This window comes from Bombus bifarius, unplaced genomic scaffold, assembly GCF_011952205.1.
Source record: "Bombus bifarius isolate JDL3187 unplaced genomic scaffold, Bbif_JDL3187 scf7180000007966, whole genome shotgun sequence".
Lineage (NCBI taxonomy): Eukaryota > Metazoa > Arthropoda > Insecta > Hymenoptera > Apidae > Bombus > Bombus bifarius.
The window spans coordinates 3,138,608-3,152,338 of record NW_022884352.1 but is presented as its reverse complement, the minus strand read 5'-3'; the positions used below and the strand labels follow the sequence as shown (position 1 = coordinate 3,152,338).

The 13,731-nt window shown below is 35.4% G+C and overlaps 1 protein-coding gene and 1 long non-coding RNA gene across 3 annotated transcripts; one reads left to right on the top strand and one right to left on the bottom strand.

The window, feature by feature from the left end:
- Positions 1–3: 3 nt before the first annotated feature.
- On the bottom strand, positions 4–13,441 carry LOC117217010. 2 transcript variants are annotated; one of them, XM_033464273.1, is made up of 10 exons: positions 12,822–13,441; positions 8,648–8,960; positions 8,005–8,182; positions 4,405–5,089; positions 3,198–3,454; positions 2,569–2,744; positions 2,089–2,320; positions 1,770–1,950; positions 1,461–1,692; positions 4–1,259 (listed from the first exon to the last, which is right to left on the bottom strand). In XM_033464273.1, exons 1-10 carry the CDS (start codon positions 12,946–12,948, stop codon positions 977–979), a joined length of 2,664 nt encoding a protein of 887 aa, XP_033320164.1. In that variant the 5' UTR covers positions 12,949–13,441; the 3' UTR covers positions 4–976. The 2 variants fall into 2 exon arrangements, with proteins under 2 accessions (XP_033320164.1, XP_033320173.1); XM_033464282.1 differs by lacking the exons at positions 8,005–8,182; positions 8,648–8,960; positions 12,822–13,441 and adding exons at positions 5,171–5,274; positions 5,363–5,439; positions 5,537–5,698 and having other exon boundaries at positions 4,405–5,085.
- Positions 8,836–10,334, top strand: LOC117217060. The gene is made up of 2 exons (XR_004489467.1): positions 8,836–8,965; positions 9,061–10,334. It is a non-coding gene; the product is annotated as an uncharacterized LOC117217060 (long non-coding RNA).
- Positions 13,442–13,731: the final 290 nt, after the last annotated feature.

Genomic DNA, 13,731 nt, shown 5'->3' with positions numbered 1-13,731 from the left:
TAATTAAAAATATCAATAATTTATTTGTTTTCTGATACATTATTAGAGTATACTTGGATTAAAAATATCTTTATACTGGATGGAATTAATTATAAAGTCGTACTTTCTTAAAATTAAAAAATTCTAAAGTTTTTAGTAAGAAATGGTCGCTTTATGTCAAATGATCATGCATTAAAATTAGCTAACTTACAGTAATTCGTGATATATACAATGGGAAACGAAAAATACAATAAGCGTATTAGTTAAAAAATAAATAATTTGATAGTGAATATCGTAACAGTGTCTTTTTGGTTCTTTTAACCTTGCTATCTGTACAAACAAAAATATAACAAAAATATATTAAAAAAGCTATTTTAAAAAGTCATTTCCTTTCTAATTATCTTCATGAAAACAACAGCATTTCATTTCGTTAACGATAAATTGATAATAACTATAATAGCATCAATATGTGTACAATGTGTAAATAGATATTTTATAATAATTTTTTACTTTCGCCAGTCTTTCAAGAAAATATTACTTCCATGAATGAATTGATGTGAATGAATTCAGTGAATACGTACGTATAAAAATTTGTTAAATATTTACAATTGTTATAAATGTAATTTCAAATACTGATTTTCATGTCTTTTATCCATCTTATAAATATCGTTTTTTCTTTGGTAATTGTCAACTCGGTTAGTCAGCTCAACAGAGCCGTTGTAATATTAATTTCTTAGAGATTGAAACTGCTGGAAATTAATGTCGTACTAGCAATTGTCAATTAGCAGTAGTTGATTGCACTTATAAATAACAGTCTCAGGAAAATCTTTCTATTAATTCTTCATTAGAATATCCTCAATAATATCAATCTCTGTAGAATCAGTGTAGGAAGTATAATTGGAGTTTGCACGTTCGTCAATCTTCGAATTAACTCAATTGTACTTTAGTTTTTAATACTTGTTATTGCTTAATGTCGTTACCCCTTCGATTATTTATTTTATTGCGGAGAAAACTTTTCAAGTTCTCTTTTAATCGAAGCTATTAATGGTACTGCTGGATCTTCTGGTGGAAGTTGGCTGTCGACAAGTATACGCCTCGTATCAACATCTGGCAAGTTAGGCCTATGAAAGGGACCAGCACTTAGTGGTCTGGAACCCCAACCACTGCGAGATCGCGGTGGTTGGAAATGTCCATTTTCTGCAATATCACCGTCGTTGGATTTCACCGGTAACGACGTACGAGGTCGAACCTGCATTTCCGCTAATGGTGAAGATATAGGACTAAAGACGAAATTAAATACAGACATTAACATGAATTTTAAACAGAATATACTAAAAAAGTAATCGATAAGCTTTCTAGATAAGTTTTGTCTCTGACTTTTAACACTAACTATATTGCAATTAATAATTATAATATAGACTCTTAATTTAGCAGAGCTTTTTTCAGAATGCTTCTCAATTACAATCTCTAAATAAAAATACCTAGCATGAGTGATTCTTCCTTTAGTTTCGGAAAATATCGTGAGAATATCCGGTGCACGTGCTGCTGAAGTTGGTCTTGTGGCGCATAATTGTGCTTCTGATTTTGCATCTCTACTTCCAAAGAGACTGAAAGAATCTTCCAGGAGTTCGTGAAGTCTTCTCCTTGCTTTCCCCACAGGACCGGATGGCATTGCATAAGTTGGATCAACATCTGTTCCGGATGTACCATTGTCTTAAATCACAGTTCAAATTACGTAATAAGAAAATTTAATCCGGAAAATACTAGAATAAATGGGCTGAGACAGATACCTTCTGCAGACAAGTTTTGCCGCCGAAGATTCCATACTATTGGTCCTATAACTCCAGGGTCTTTGACAGCACTCGAAGTTCGTGCAAAAAATTTATCATTCACACCATCACCCGTATAAAGACCCAAACGATCGTTTTCTCGCCTTACCAGTTCTGGAGAGTCTATGTCTAGATGTTTGACCTAAATAAAACAAATATAGAACACATAAAATCTGTGAGAAGTACGCGTAAAGTATTAAATATTTAATATGTTTTCGTTGGACTAATTTTATGTCATGTTTTCGTTACAACTTTTATTGCAAGATTAAAGTTTGCTCACCATAACTGGTTCGAGTACTCTAGAAAGTGGTTCAACACTTTTCATGCTGGGGAATGGCTTACAAGATGGCATAGAAAGGTAAGAATGCGGTGAAGCAGTGGCTTCTTCTTGCCTCGTGTAATCTTTTTCCAAAGAATCTAATGTTTCTAGATGATCGACAATCACATCCATTGAATCGGATGTTCGAGGCGTGTCAACAGCGTTTGTTCGTGTCATTCTTCCATGTGCCATTCTATAATTGAACGATAACAATTAAATATCGCGTTATACTTTTTACAGGTTTACAGAAGTATCAAGATAGAAAGATAAGATTGAATATAATTAAAAGCTTTAAAAGAAAAAAATTAGGTCTTAAGATATGGTTCAACATTATTAGAAATTTCAAAATACGAAGATGGGACTTCAGTTAAGCTTGAAAACAAACCAAGAAATTTTATCAAATGAAATTTGTATTATCTTGCAATTAACACTTGGATGTACCTGGTTCTTTTCGAGGAGTATTCCCACGGTCTCGGTTCTAGCGTTTTACTTTTCTGTTCTTCGTCGTTGTCGCTCGAAACTTGATGAATTCCTGCCTCGAGACTGTCGGGGGTTTCGAGAGACACCGGAGTCCTCGATAAACTTCCAGGAGTCTGTCTCTGACTGGTACCGTCAGTCTGCGAAAAAGGATAGGATGTGCAGTAGATCGATAGAGTTGCTTCGCAATAAATCAGAGTAAACGAAGGTTGAATATTCGCCCCAAGTCAATAGTCGAATAAATGCAACAGTCTGTCCCTATAATTCCAGCTAGTCATTTGGCTCGATTATTGGACAGTGTTCTTACTATTCCGGATTTTTTCATTTATATTTATGTTCAATATCGCGCAAACTATTAACAAAATTAGTGGCCATAGCTTGCGTGCTTAAAGTGAGAATCTAAATAGATATTTATCCTATACGCTAAATGAGTACTTTAAATCTCTTAACACCTTTGCACCTTTAAATTTAGCACAAATGCATATGAAAATTTACAGTCTATTAATCGCTATATTTTTTTTTATTTTTAACAGTCAATCACGTTATTTTAGATAATATTATTTCACGTTTCTCTACTCTAATTTCTCACATACCTTAATTTCCATTTCGGATGTCGAACAAGCATTATTATCAAGACCGGCAGCTGCTTGTATATATTCTTGTTTCTTTCTTAAAACATGATGACTCGGTGGTGCAGCTACAGCGCTGTGTGCTCGTTTCCTTTTTGCTGCGAGAACTAATCCCGTGACAACCAATGCTAACAGAATAAAACCAGCGCTTGCTGCACCGATTAATAGCCATGCATCCCTTTTCCTCGAAAGAGCCAATGGTCGTGTTTCTTTCAGGTACGCTATGTACACAAAAAATGCAAAGTAACTTGAAACTCAATTGAAACTCAAAATGCTTATAAATCAGTACTACTTAAAACAAGGAATGTAATATATTAATATATTGGATATACTGTAAGATATATACTAAGTGTCCTTTTTATATATTAAAAGTTGATCATTATGCCTGTAGATATTAATATTCGTACCCATTTTAATTAAAAAAAAAGAAGATAAATTTTATTTAGATTATATATTAATAAATACACCTACAATCTAGACGTGCAAACGAACAATCCAAATTTGTCAGTGGAACTCAAAGTTTATTTAAAGAAGATTCAAGTTGTTCATGTTGTCATAATGAATCATGTTTGGGATACCTTGTAGCAGCCAACTTATTCGCTAGACGTTACTCCCTAGGATTATTACCTGTTCTGATCGACGTAACACGTCTCATCCGATACTCACTTTCAATTAGCGGACGAGATAGAAAAATGACTCGGCGATTGGTTCTTGTCTAGAGACGCAGCATTTTTCCATGAGAGAATTCATGATTTGCCATTCAGAACTTAATGAAAGAATTCATAGATGGCTCTAGTTTGATTCAGACTAGCGATAACGATACGGTCAGATGACGTCGAGTCAGGCTCCGGTCAAGAGATTCTCGTTCGACTCGACCGAACCTCCAACTGCGAATAATCTCGTTGAATTACCTGTAAGCGATTTTGACCTGACTCGACGCGACCCGACCATGCGAATCGTCTCTTAAAATCATAGAAAGCGATGGCAAATGTTCTGATCGAACCACCTGCTGTACCTTCTTTTTGAATAGACTTGGAATCTCACTGGAAAATTCGCATCATTCGTTCGCACACCTAATTACGAAAAAGCGGTGCTAAGATATCTTACTTCTTAATGGAAAATAATAATACACTATACTACCATAAGTAAGAGCTACAAGTATAATATTTACGTTCGCTTTGAATAAGAACTGGCGCGCCAAGTTCCAATGCAACCTCTTGAGGTGACAAAAGAGCCATATCCCTGGCAGCTGTTTCTGCGGGTACAGGTTTCCCTCCTAGGTGAACCGAATAAATCAACTTCGTAGCCCCACTGTCCGTTACACTTGTATTTTGCATTCTAACTTGGACAGCCTCGTCGCCAGAACGATCCAATGAACGTAACTCGGAATATTTGCTTGTATTTGTGCTGTCTGAACCGCCATCGTTTAATATTTCTTCCCTTGACGTAGCACGATTGTTCGTACGATCGCGAACATCGTTAAAAAGATTAGAAGACGAATTAAAAGATAGATCATACTGCAACGATCGTTGACCAGGATAGTCTGTCGTGTTTTCATTGAAGTCTAACGACGTGGTTGCAGATAGATCTTTATCGTACGATATTTTCTCCTCGACGGGGCTCGATTTTGTGATTTTTAATTGAAAATCGTCCATTTGAATTTGCTCGTTGCGATTCCCAACATCGTTAACGCTTGTCGTCGTTGGGACAAGAGTATTTTTGAAGCTGGATACTTGAAGTAATTTTATTTGGTTTGGCATCGTAGAGATCCGAGACTCTGAATTCCCTGCAATCCTTAGTTTAGGCGATGAGATCGTGGAATTTCGCGGCATTTCTCCCTGACCGGCGATCTCTGGCTGAAACAACGTTCGAGAAATATTTATTGCAACTGTATGTTTGCCATGTTACCTTGTATTTAAAAAAATATATATATAAACCTTTAAAAGTAACTCTCATAAATTTATTCGCTGTTACTGTAGAAATACGAAGGTGTACTTTATGGAATGCTCGGGGTTTAAGGAAGCTTCTATGATTGCACGGACTGTAAATCGAAATCGTTTAAAAGTTCCGTATTAATAAAAACTCATGTATATTAGTGGTGCCAATTGTAAGAAATAATTGTTAATAACCAATTCGTTAAACACAGATTCATCTTGAAAGCTATGTATGTGAATGTTGTCTGGCAGCCATTCTTTATTCCAAGATTCTAAAATTATGATTTAAAAGCAAGAGTAATTAACGAATATTCGGTAATTAGAGAGACAATTCTTTCCCTTTGAAATTAACAAATAAAAGTTTCTCACCTTCGCGCAATTAACTTGCATTGTACGTGTATACATTTATTCGAGGTTTACGCCTTTAACTACGTCGACGAGAAATTACGATTCATATTTCGAACGTAGTTCGCGAACAATTAAATACTATCCATACGAGTGCTTCAATCTATCACGCAAAATTTGTAAATCTTTATATTTACAGTTTGTAGACTGAAAGAAAGGTAGGAAGAAAGCTGATGATACAATCCGGTAGACGCAAACCTAAAAGTTCACAGATGAATTCTCTTAATTAGCCTTTCTTAATAAAGAGAATTTGTTCGACTTTTTCCATTAAACTGAATCTTAAGATAGGTCCATAGTTACATTCATACGTAAGCTACAAATTATCTACATACTATAGATAACTTTGGTTTAAATCCATAGCCTTAGTGAAGTATACTTTATGTCACTTACTTCTACGAAAATGTTATTTTCTACTAAGAACACTTCATCTTAATTTACATTATCTTAATAACTCATAATCTGTCATATTTTTAGGGACAGCGATGCTATCACCGCATAGCGGTGGAAAGCGGAACTAATTTTTCAATCCCCTTTACCTGCGACGAGAATATATATCCGTCCTTCTAAAACACTAGTGCGTTTCTTGTCTGCGAACAACCATCGACTGCCATCTATTCTCACACACTATAACTTTTTATGTTCCAGCTTCCGCACACAGATGACGGGGCATGGCTTGACCATAAACAAGGAGCGCACTACCGTGCGACAAGGACAGACATACCTCTCTCTCTAATTCATCGAATTTTCATTAATTGCCCTGTTCCTGCTACAAAATCCTTCGCTTTTAGAATCGAAGAATATAGAGGGGATCTCTGAGAACGGTTTTGCACCGATTTCGACCAGAATTTCTGCTTAATTATTCAGTTTTTAACGATTATCCACGGCGTCCCCTCGTCAGCCAGGGGCCACGCCGCAAATTTTCGCATAATTTTCCTCACGCGTAATTAATTCACGAACTTTTATGCACGAAGAATTTACTACGGGATCTAAGGAAGCTTCTACGATTCCTTAGAGAGCTAATTAATACGGCGTAAAGTTGGTATTTGTAAAAAGTCGCAGACCAGTACCGGGCTAGCCGCGACATTAGCTACGATAAATGTCCATAACTAATTAATTAAAGGTAAATTCCGATTGAAATCGGCGTGTGAATCTTGCCAGAGGTTCCACCTTTGCCTTGCGATCCTGAAAGTTCATCACTTTTACCAGGGAGAAGAGTAACGAAGGAACAATCGTGAAATTAGAGTGAGAAGTATGTCTGTCCTTGTCGCGCAATATATCTTTCCTTGTCTGTGACGTCACGTATGTCTGTCTTTGTCGCACAATATACCTCTTCTTATCTAACAGGAGTTGAAGTACTTCCTCGCATGTTCTATATTCCTGTTACTTTTCTGCAGTTTTAGCCGGTTTCGATAGATAGCAGCATCGATCGTAGACAAGGAGCGCACTACCGTGCGATAAGGACACACATACTTCTCTCTCTCTAATTCTTCGAATTTTCATCAATTGCTCTGTTCCTGCTACAAAATCCTTCGCTTTTAGAATCGAAGAATATAGAGGGGATCTCTGAGAACGGTCTTGCACCGATTTCGACCAAAATTTCTGCCTAATTATTCAGTTTTTAACGACTATCCACGACATCCCCTCGTCACCCAGGGACACGCCGCAAATTTTCGCCACGCGTAATTGATTTATGAACTTTTACGCACGAAGAATTTAGTACAGGATCTATGGAAGCTTCCACATTTCCTTAGAGTGCGAATTGATGCAGCAAAAGGTTAATATTTATGGAAAATCGCAGACATGTACCTAATTAATTAAAAGGAAATTCCGGTCGAAATCGATCTGTGAACCTTGCCAGAGGTTCTGCCTTTGTAGTACGATCCTGAAAATTCATGAATTTTATCAGGAAAAAGCGTAATTAACGAATAATCGTGAAACTAAAGGGAGAAGTACTTCTGTTCTTTTCGCGCAATATAGCTTTCCTTGTCTGTGACGTCACGTATGTCCGTCCTTGTCGGACAATACAGCTCTCCTTGTCTATCAGTAGCTGAGATACCTCCTTGCACATTCTATACTCCTGTTACTTTCCCGCAGTTCCGACCTTCTTTAATCATCGATAATAGACATGGAGCGCGATATTACGTGGCAAAGATAGATATACGTATAACAGTGTTGCCATCTATCGGAGTCGAATCGCGAGAAAGTAACAGGAGCGGAGAATAGAACGTGCGTGGAGGTATCTCAGCTCCTGTTAGACAAGGAGCGGGACAATGTACGACGAAGAGTGTAATAGCGATTAATTTCACCTTATCATCGCTATATGGTGATAATATTTTAATGAATTTAGAGGATATATCTATGAACGTTTATGATCGCGTCTGCCAAATTGGGGTTAGGTTGGGTTCCATTGTACGTTGATTCAGCGAGCGTACCTTGTTTCTAAGGAGCGCGTGCCCTCTTGTAATTCTTCGAAATCGTGTGTTCGTCTGTGAAAGTCCAAGATGACGATGCTGCTGCCTCGAAAACGCAGTCTTATACAATCGGGCTAGTTTCAATTCGATTTTTGGCGGTATGGCTTCACCTGCCCGAAGAACTGTTAGCAACCAGTATCTAAATCGTGGAGAACGAAAAAAGAATATTTCAATTATTCTGCGTAAAGTGTTGTTCGTGGCGTTACTTATAACGTAATTATGTATGTCTTGTCCGTAAGAAAACGCGAAGCTACGAACGCTGGATACGATCGCCTGTGCAATGTTGTGATGTTAGGTTAATTGGAACGTGTGTTTCCAGTCACGTTCTTGCAGTTTATAAAGGTTTTTGTAGTGCCAGCTATTTCTTAGAAACAAACACGGAGTCTGATTAACGCATATATATTCAGTTTCAATTCACCGAAACACTTAGTCCCGGTTATGGCAAGAAACACGATAATTAAGAGTAGAGAAACATTCTTCTAACATACCGTTGGAAGTGTAATAAAAATATTTATATTTTGATCGGATGGCACCAAGTGTGAAAATATTCGTGCACAAGACGCATAAATACTCGCAATCTGGAAAATAACAAATAAATACACACCTTGGACCAGGATCTTCTCCGATAAGGACACCGATATTTTGGTCCGTGTCGTCGTCCAATCTAGGCGTTGGTTCGATGCAAGTAGTACATTTTGGTTCGTTAGGTTCAGCGTGATCGGGAAATGGTTTGTGATTATCTTTGTCTTCTGCCGGCGAGTACAATGTTACGGTATGATGAACTGTTCTGGTTTCGTAAAACGTCAGCCCTTGATTAGCGTCTACCCATGGTGGGGCATCCTTGGCATCTGACCAAAAGAAGTCTTGCAGATGTACTCGACGTCCTGGCAGATGCTCGATCAGAATAATTTCATCCTCTGAGGTAACAAACATTTTACTCGTAAATTATACGCTTCGATTAATAAGGATGGAAGTGAAAGGCGCGTTTTAATGATATTTATTTGATTTATTACTTAGCAAACTGAGGATAGATTACGGTGATATCAAGTCGAACAAGAAATTGTATATCGTATTTCACGATACGTAGTAGTACGAAGAATAAATATTTTCGAGTATTCAGTTTGATTAAAACGAGTAATCGATTCAAATTTATGCTTCAATGCAACGATAACCGTCTTTATTGCATCGTGTAAACGTGGTAATGTATAAACGAGGTTTGTCTTATGAAATTAACTGCGTTGATTACAAAAGTAGAACAAATACCCTTTTTCTTTTTAATATACAGGATATAGGTTAATCGCTGCGTGATATTGTTTTAAATATCGTTGGAATTGTAACTGTTATTCGTTGACAAGTATATTCTCGTAAAACATTTTGCTAAAGCATCCAAAATAAAATCTATCAAGAATTAAACGTTGTAACATAATTTTATATAAATAATCGTCTTGCTTACGCTTACAGCTGTTAATGTCAATTTTATTTTAAAAAAACAAGCGTAAAATTAATATACGCAAAATAATACAAAATAATTATTTGAAAATTTCAATGAAATGTTACAGTTCAGGACATCTCGCGAGTAAAATATTCTTTTGAGGTTATGTAATTTCAGATTACATGATATTTATTTCCGCATTGCTATGAAAGAGGAACAGACAAACGTGAAGCGGTGGTGCGTGAAAGCTTCACTTTCATAGGAACTTATCGTCGACAAGGGCAATGACCTTTAGTCATGCGAATCGTTTACGAGACAATGTGACATTAAATATAACGAATAGACCAACTTGGTCCTAAACACCCGACATTAAACAGGTACACATACATATATATACAGTATTAATAATTATTCGATTTACGTAATTAACAATTATTAAACGTTTTTATGAAACGACAAAATTGGCTTGATATTATCGAGACAACAAGCGATCTCGATTGTTCAATTAATATTGATCGTGATGGATTAATTTCTCATGTGCGAGACAGGTTAAAAAGTGTAGGGAACTATTTTAACGACTTCAAAAACTATGAAGTAACCAATTAGAGTACATACTAGTTAAAAACTTCCGGTAGAAGGAGAAAATCTGTCAAAAAGTTTGTCGTGCTACTGCGTGACTATAAATTGCTCGTTAATTTGCACGAGGTCATTGAATTCTCTTTTATTGGAACTTTGTTCCATGAATAGGTAGGTAAGTACCTATGTATTCAATTTCACTTGAAATTGGCTAATACTTACTTTAGCATATTTCACTCACGAATTATGCATATGAGGAATAAAACTTCAAAATGAATTATAAGCAGACAAAGTATCGCTACCTTCACGGTGCGTTAAAATAATTTCAAGTTGGAAAATTCTATAATCAGTGAAATCGTTTCAAGCGTATGTATTAATTAAAAAACGGACGATATATTACTGTTTCTAAGAATAAAAAGTAAAATATAACAACAGGTTAGGAAGAACCTTTGACAAAATTATAAAACGCAAGAAATAACAAACTGCTTGTTTAAACGTGATTCTTTTTATTTTACTTTCTGTCGTACAGCGTGAATATAAAAAATCCTTTCCTTTTCTAATACATTCGTCGTATTTCCTCGATCAGGCCATCTATGTCTAAACCTAACGTATTTATATAGAATTTTCAACGCAAACCTCCTTTTTATGTATTTTAGCAAATAGCGACTTCTCGCTTGTACAAACTTTTCATGCATCGCGTAATGTAAAGATTTGCTATGTACACCTTGAATATTTTTAGCCAGTGGTGGTAGTGTTAAATCGATAGGGAACCGAGTTCCTATGGTGAAAATAATGTAAATTGATTCTGATTAGTCTTCCAGGCTTTACCAGTTCGATTCCGCTAGAGACCATGCGTTTACAACCCCTTCCGATGCGCACTGTTACGAATTATTGCTGGTCACGTATCTAGTTACTCTCACCTGTTATCCAACTCCAATTTATCGTGCAATACACCGAACTTCATTGCGAGAGCTTCAATTACGTTCTCTAATCGGCTCATTATCCTGAACAGAATGTTTTGCCTTAATTAATAGCTCGTGGATACTCGTCGAGCCATTTTTAACTTAAACGAAATGATCTGATACCATGTTACCGCTATGTACTTGATATCATACGTGTTTCGAAGTAACCAATCACTTTGATTAATTATTTTTATCTTAACTATTAATTGGCATTACGAGTGAGAATTCAGGAAGAGAATTTAAATGGAAGATTACGTTATAAAGTTTATCTTTATTTTCGTAATGTATCACTGATGTACCATTATTAGTTAAATTTCCCTGTGTTTCGTGTTTTTCTATTAATAAATGTATGTTGTAAATAAAAGGTAGTTTTCATTTTATTTCCGACCTTACAACTTAAAAATGTAAATATGTACGCTTTCGGTATAGGTACCATTAGTGTCAGGTTAAAAAGGTGTATATCAAAATGAAATAAATTATTTTCTAGTAATATGTCTCTTTCATTAATGGTTTGAAATAAAATAACAAATAATTTAGAGTTTTAAATACTATATTTTTCATATGCTTGAATCATAAACAACGAGCCCGAATTATTTTACTATATTTATTACCATGTAATAAATTAAATATTTGTATAAAGATAAAAATACTGAAAAAAGATATACGACTAAAAGTATATACATATGACAATATAAATCACATAACATATGGACCAATGTTTTGCTCGTAAGATAAATATTATTTACATCAATTTATTTCTGCTATATATTAAGTTAATGCCAAATTTAGAGATGTTTATGTGTTATTTAACGCATTCCTGTATCAAATTCTATTTTAAATAAAACACAGTTTGCATATTTACATTACGTCGAAATATCGTCTTATAAAGCGATCTGACGTAATTAGCCAAAGGTCTTTGGCATTCAAGTTCAACATTATTCGGATCCAACAGATAGTTCTGGTTGCGTGGGAATGTTCGGGGGAAGCGTGATTCAAACCAGTGTTAAATGCTCCGTATGTCAGCGAATTGTATAGTACTTACGTAGAACTTGATGCTATCCACATGTGCGTATGTATATTGTATGTATATATATAGCGAGATTCCCGGTGCGGAAAACATGGTGTCGATAATAATATCGATTAGTCGACGAACATTCACAGCTGACCGCTGAATTACATATCGTAATACGTCTTCGAGATTCTGTCACCTAGATTATTCAGTGACACGATTTCCAGTGACTCGACACTCGTGTAATCCACGAAACACATGCATTGCAATAATATACATGGTCACGAAAGCTTGGATTCTATGATACACGAATTGTAAGCTTTCTTCGAGAGATGAACTCATTACCATGAACGTACTCGTTTTCAAAAAAAGCGCGCCAGCGAAGAAACGATTGAATGAGAATCGATACGCGTATAGACGAGTGGAACAAATGTTTGGTAAGAGTATCTTGTCTCTCGAAGTAGATAAATCTTGTTCTTAAATTCAAATAATCTTGCAATTTTTTGTTCGACTATTTAAATATTCGTATATAAACTAGACAAGTAAGGAAAAATACATGAACGAGCGACAAAATTAAACAGAATGTAAAAAATGTTTTAATAGAATAAATTAATCGTATTATCAAATAAGTTAAAAGAAAACAAACTTGAACTTTCTAATTAATTTGAACTTCCTAGTATATTTTAATCGTAATTAACCTTATCATATACATAGACCCTATTGTATCAGTCAGTATAACGCAACAAAACCTTGATATCGAATATTTTCAATCTATAGTATCTCTGGAATAAAAACTAACCAGCTCCCGGTGGAAGGGAAGCTTGCACTTTCGAGATGTTCGAGTTTTGCAGAAGAAATATTAGAATTTGTACGATCGCACCGAAGGAAACTGACAATGCAGTACACAAAACACCACACAACAACATCGCGCCGGATGCACTCGGCTATACTAAAAGGGGTGAGACGTTGTCCACAAGTCTACTGAACCGTTCAGCCAATCCGAACGAACTCGAGCACTCCGTTCACTGCGCCGGCGTGATTTTCAAACATGCGCAAGGATATTTTATTCTTTGCTTCTACGTTATTTTCATTAATACCGTGCAAAGATTTCAACTTCTTTTATTTCTTTTTAAGACTTCGATAAATATATATATATACTCTACAAATATCCGTACCTTCCAAGTTAGAATTCAGAGGTGCAAACATAATATTTGAAATATTGTAAATTTATAAATTAGCGTTGTTTAAGCTAAGCTTCTAAGTTCATAGTTCGTTCTAAACACCATGAATGATATAATATTTGTAGTTATGACATATTTCGATTGAAACATAGTTGACAGACATTTACGAATAGAATTGGAAATATTTTATGTTCAATAATAATACATTTTTTAGTTATTTCTGATTTGAAAATGAATATACTAAGGCAAACATCAGCAAAATTTTAGTATTTTCGTAAATTCGATAAAACTTAAGATGGTGGGAAATCATAAACCACATAGTGTGTTAATATCAATTATAAAAAAATCATGCCTGTTATTTCACTATTCCATATAATGGTGAATAAAATATTTCTACGGAAATTGAATTCCATTTAAATAGCTGCGTCATATGAGATTCCAAATTTGAAAATATGTCGAATCTTCGTACTACTCGGACTATGGTAGAATAATTTTATTGCACCACTGCTGTAGTTAGTCACATAAAAC

Excerpts from the sequence above, each read along its gene's own strand:
- LOC117217010 (XM_033464273.1), bottom strand. The coding sequence starts at position 12,948 with ATGTTGTTGTGTGGTGTTTTGTGTACTGCATTGTCAGTTTCCTTCGGT. Across the intron at positions 8,183-8,647 it reads GGAGAAGATCCTGGTCCAAG|ATACTGGTTGCTAACAGTTC; the intron begins GTGTGTATTTAT and ends TCCACGATTTAG. Across the intron at positions 3,455-4,404 it reads AGTTCTTATTCAAAGCGAAC|CGTACCTGAAAGAAACACGA; the intron begins GTAAATATTATA and ends TTGTGTACATAG.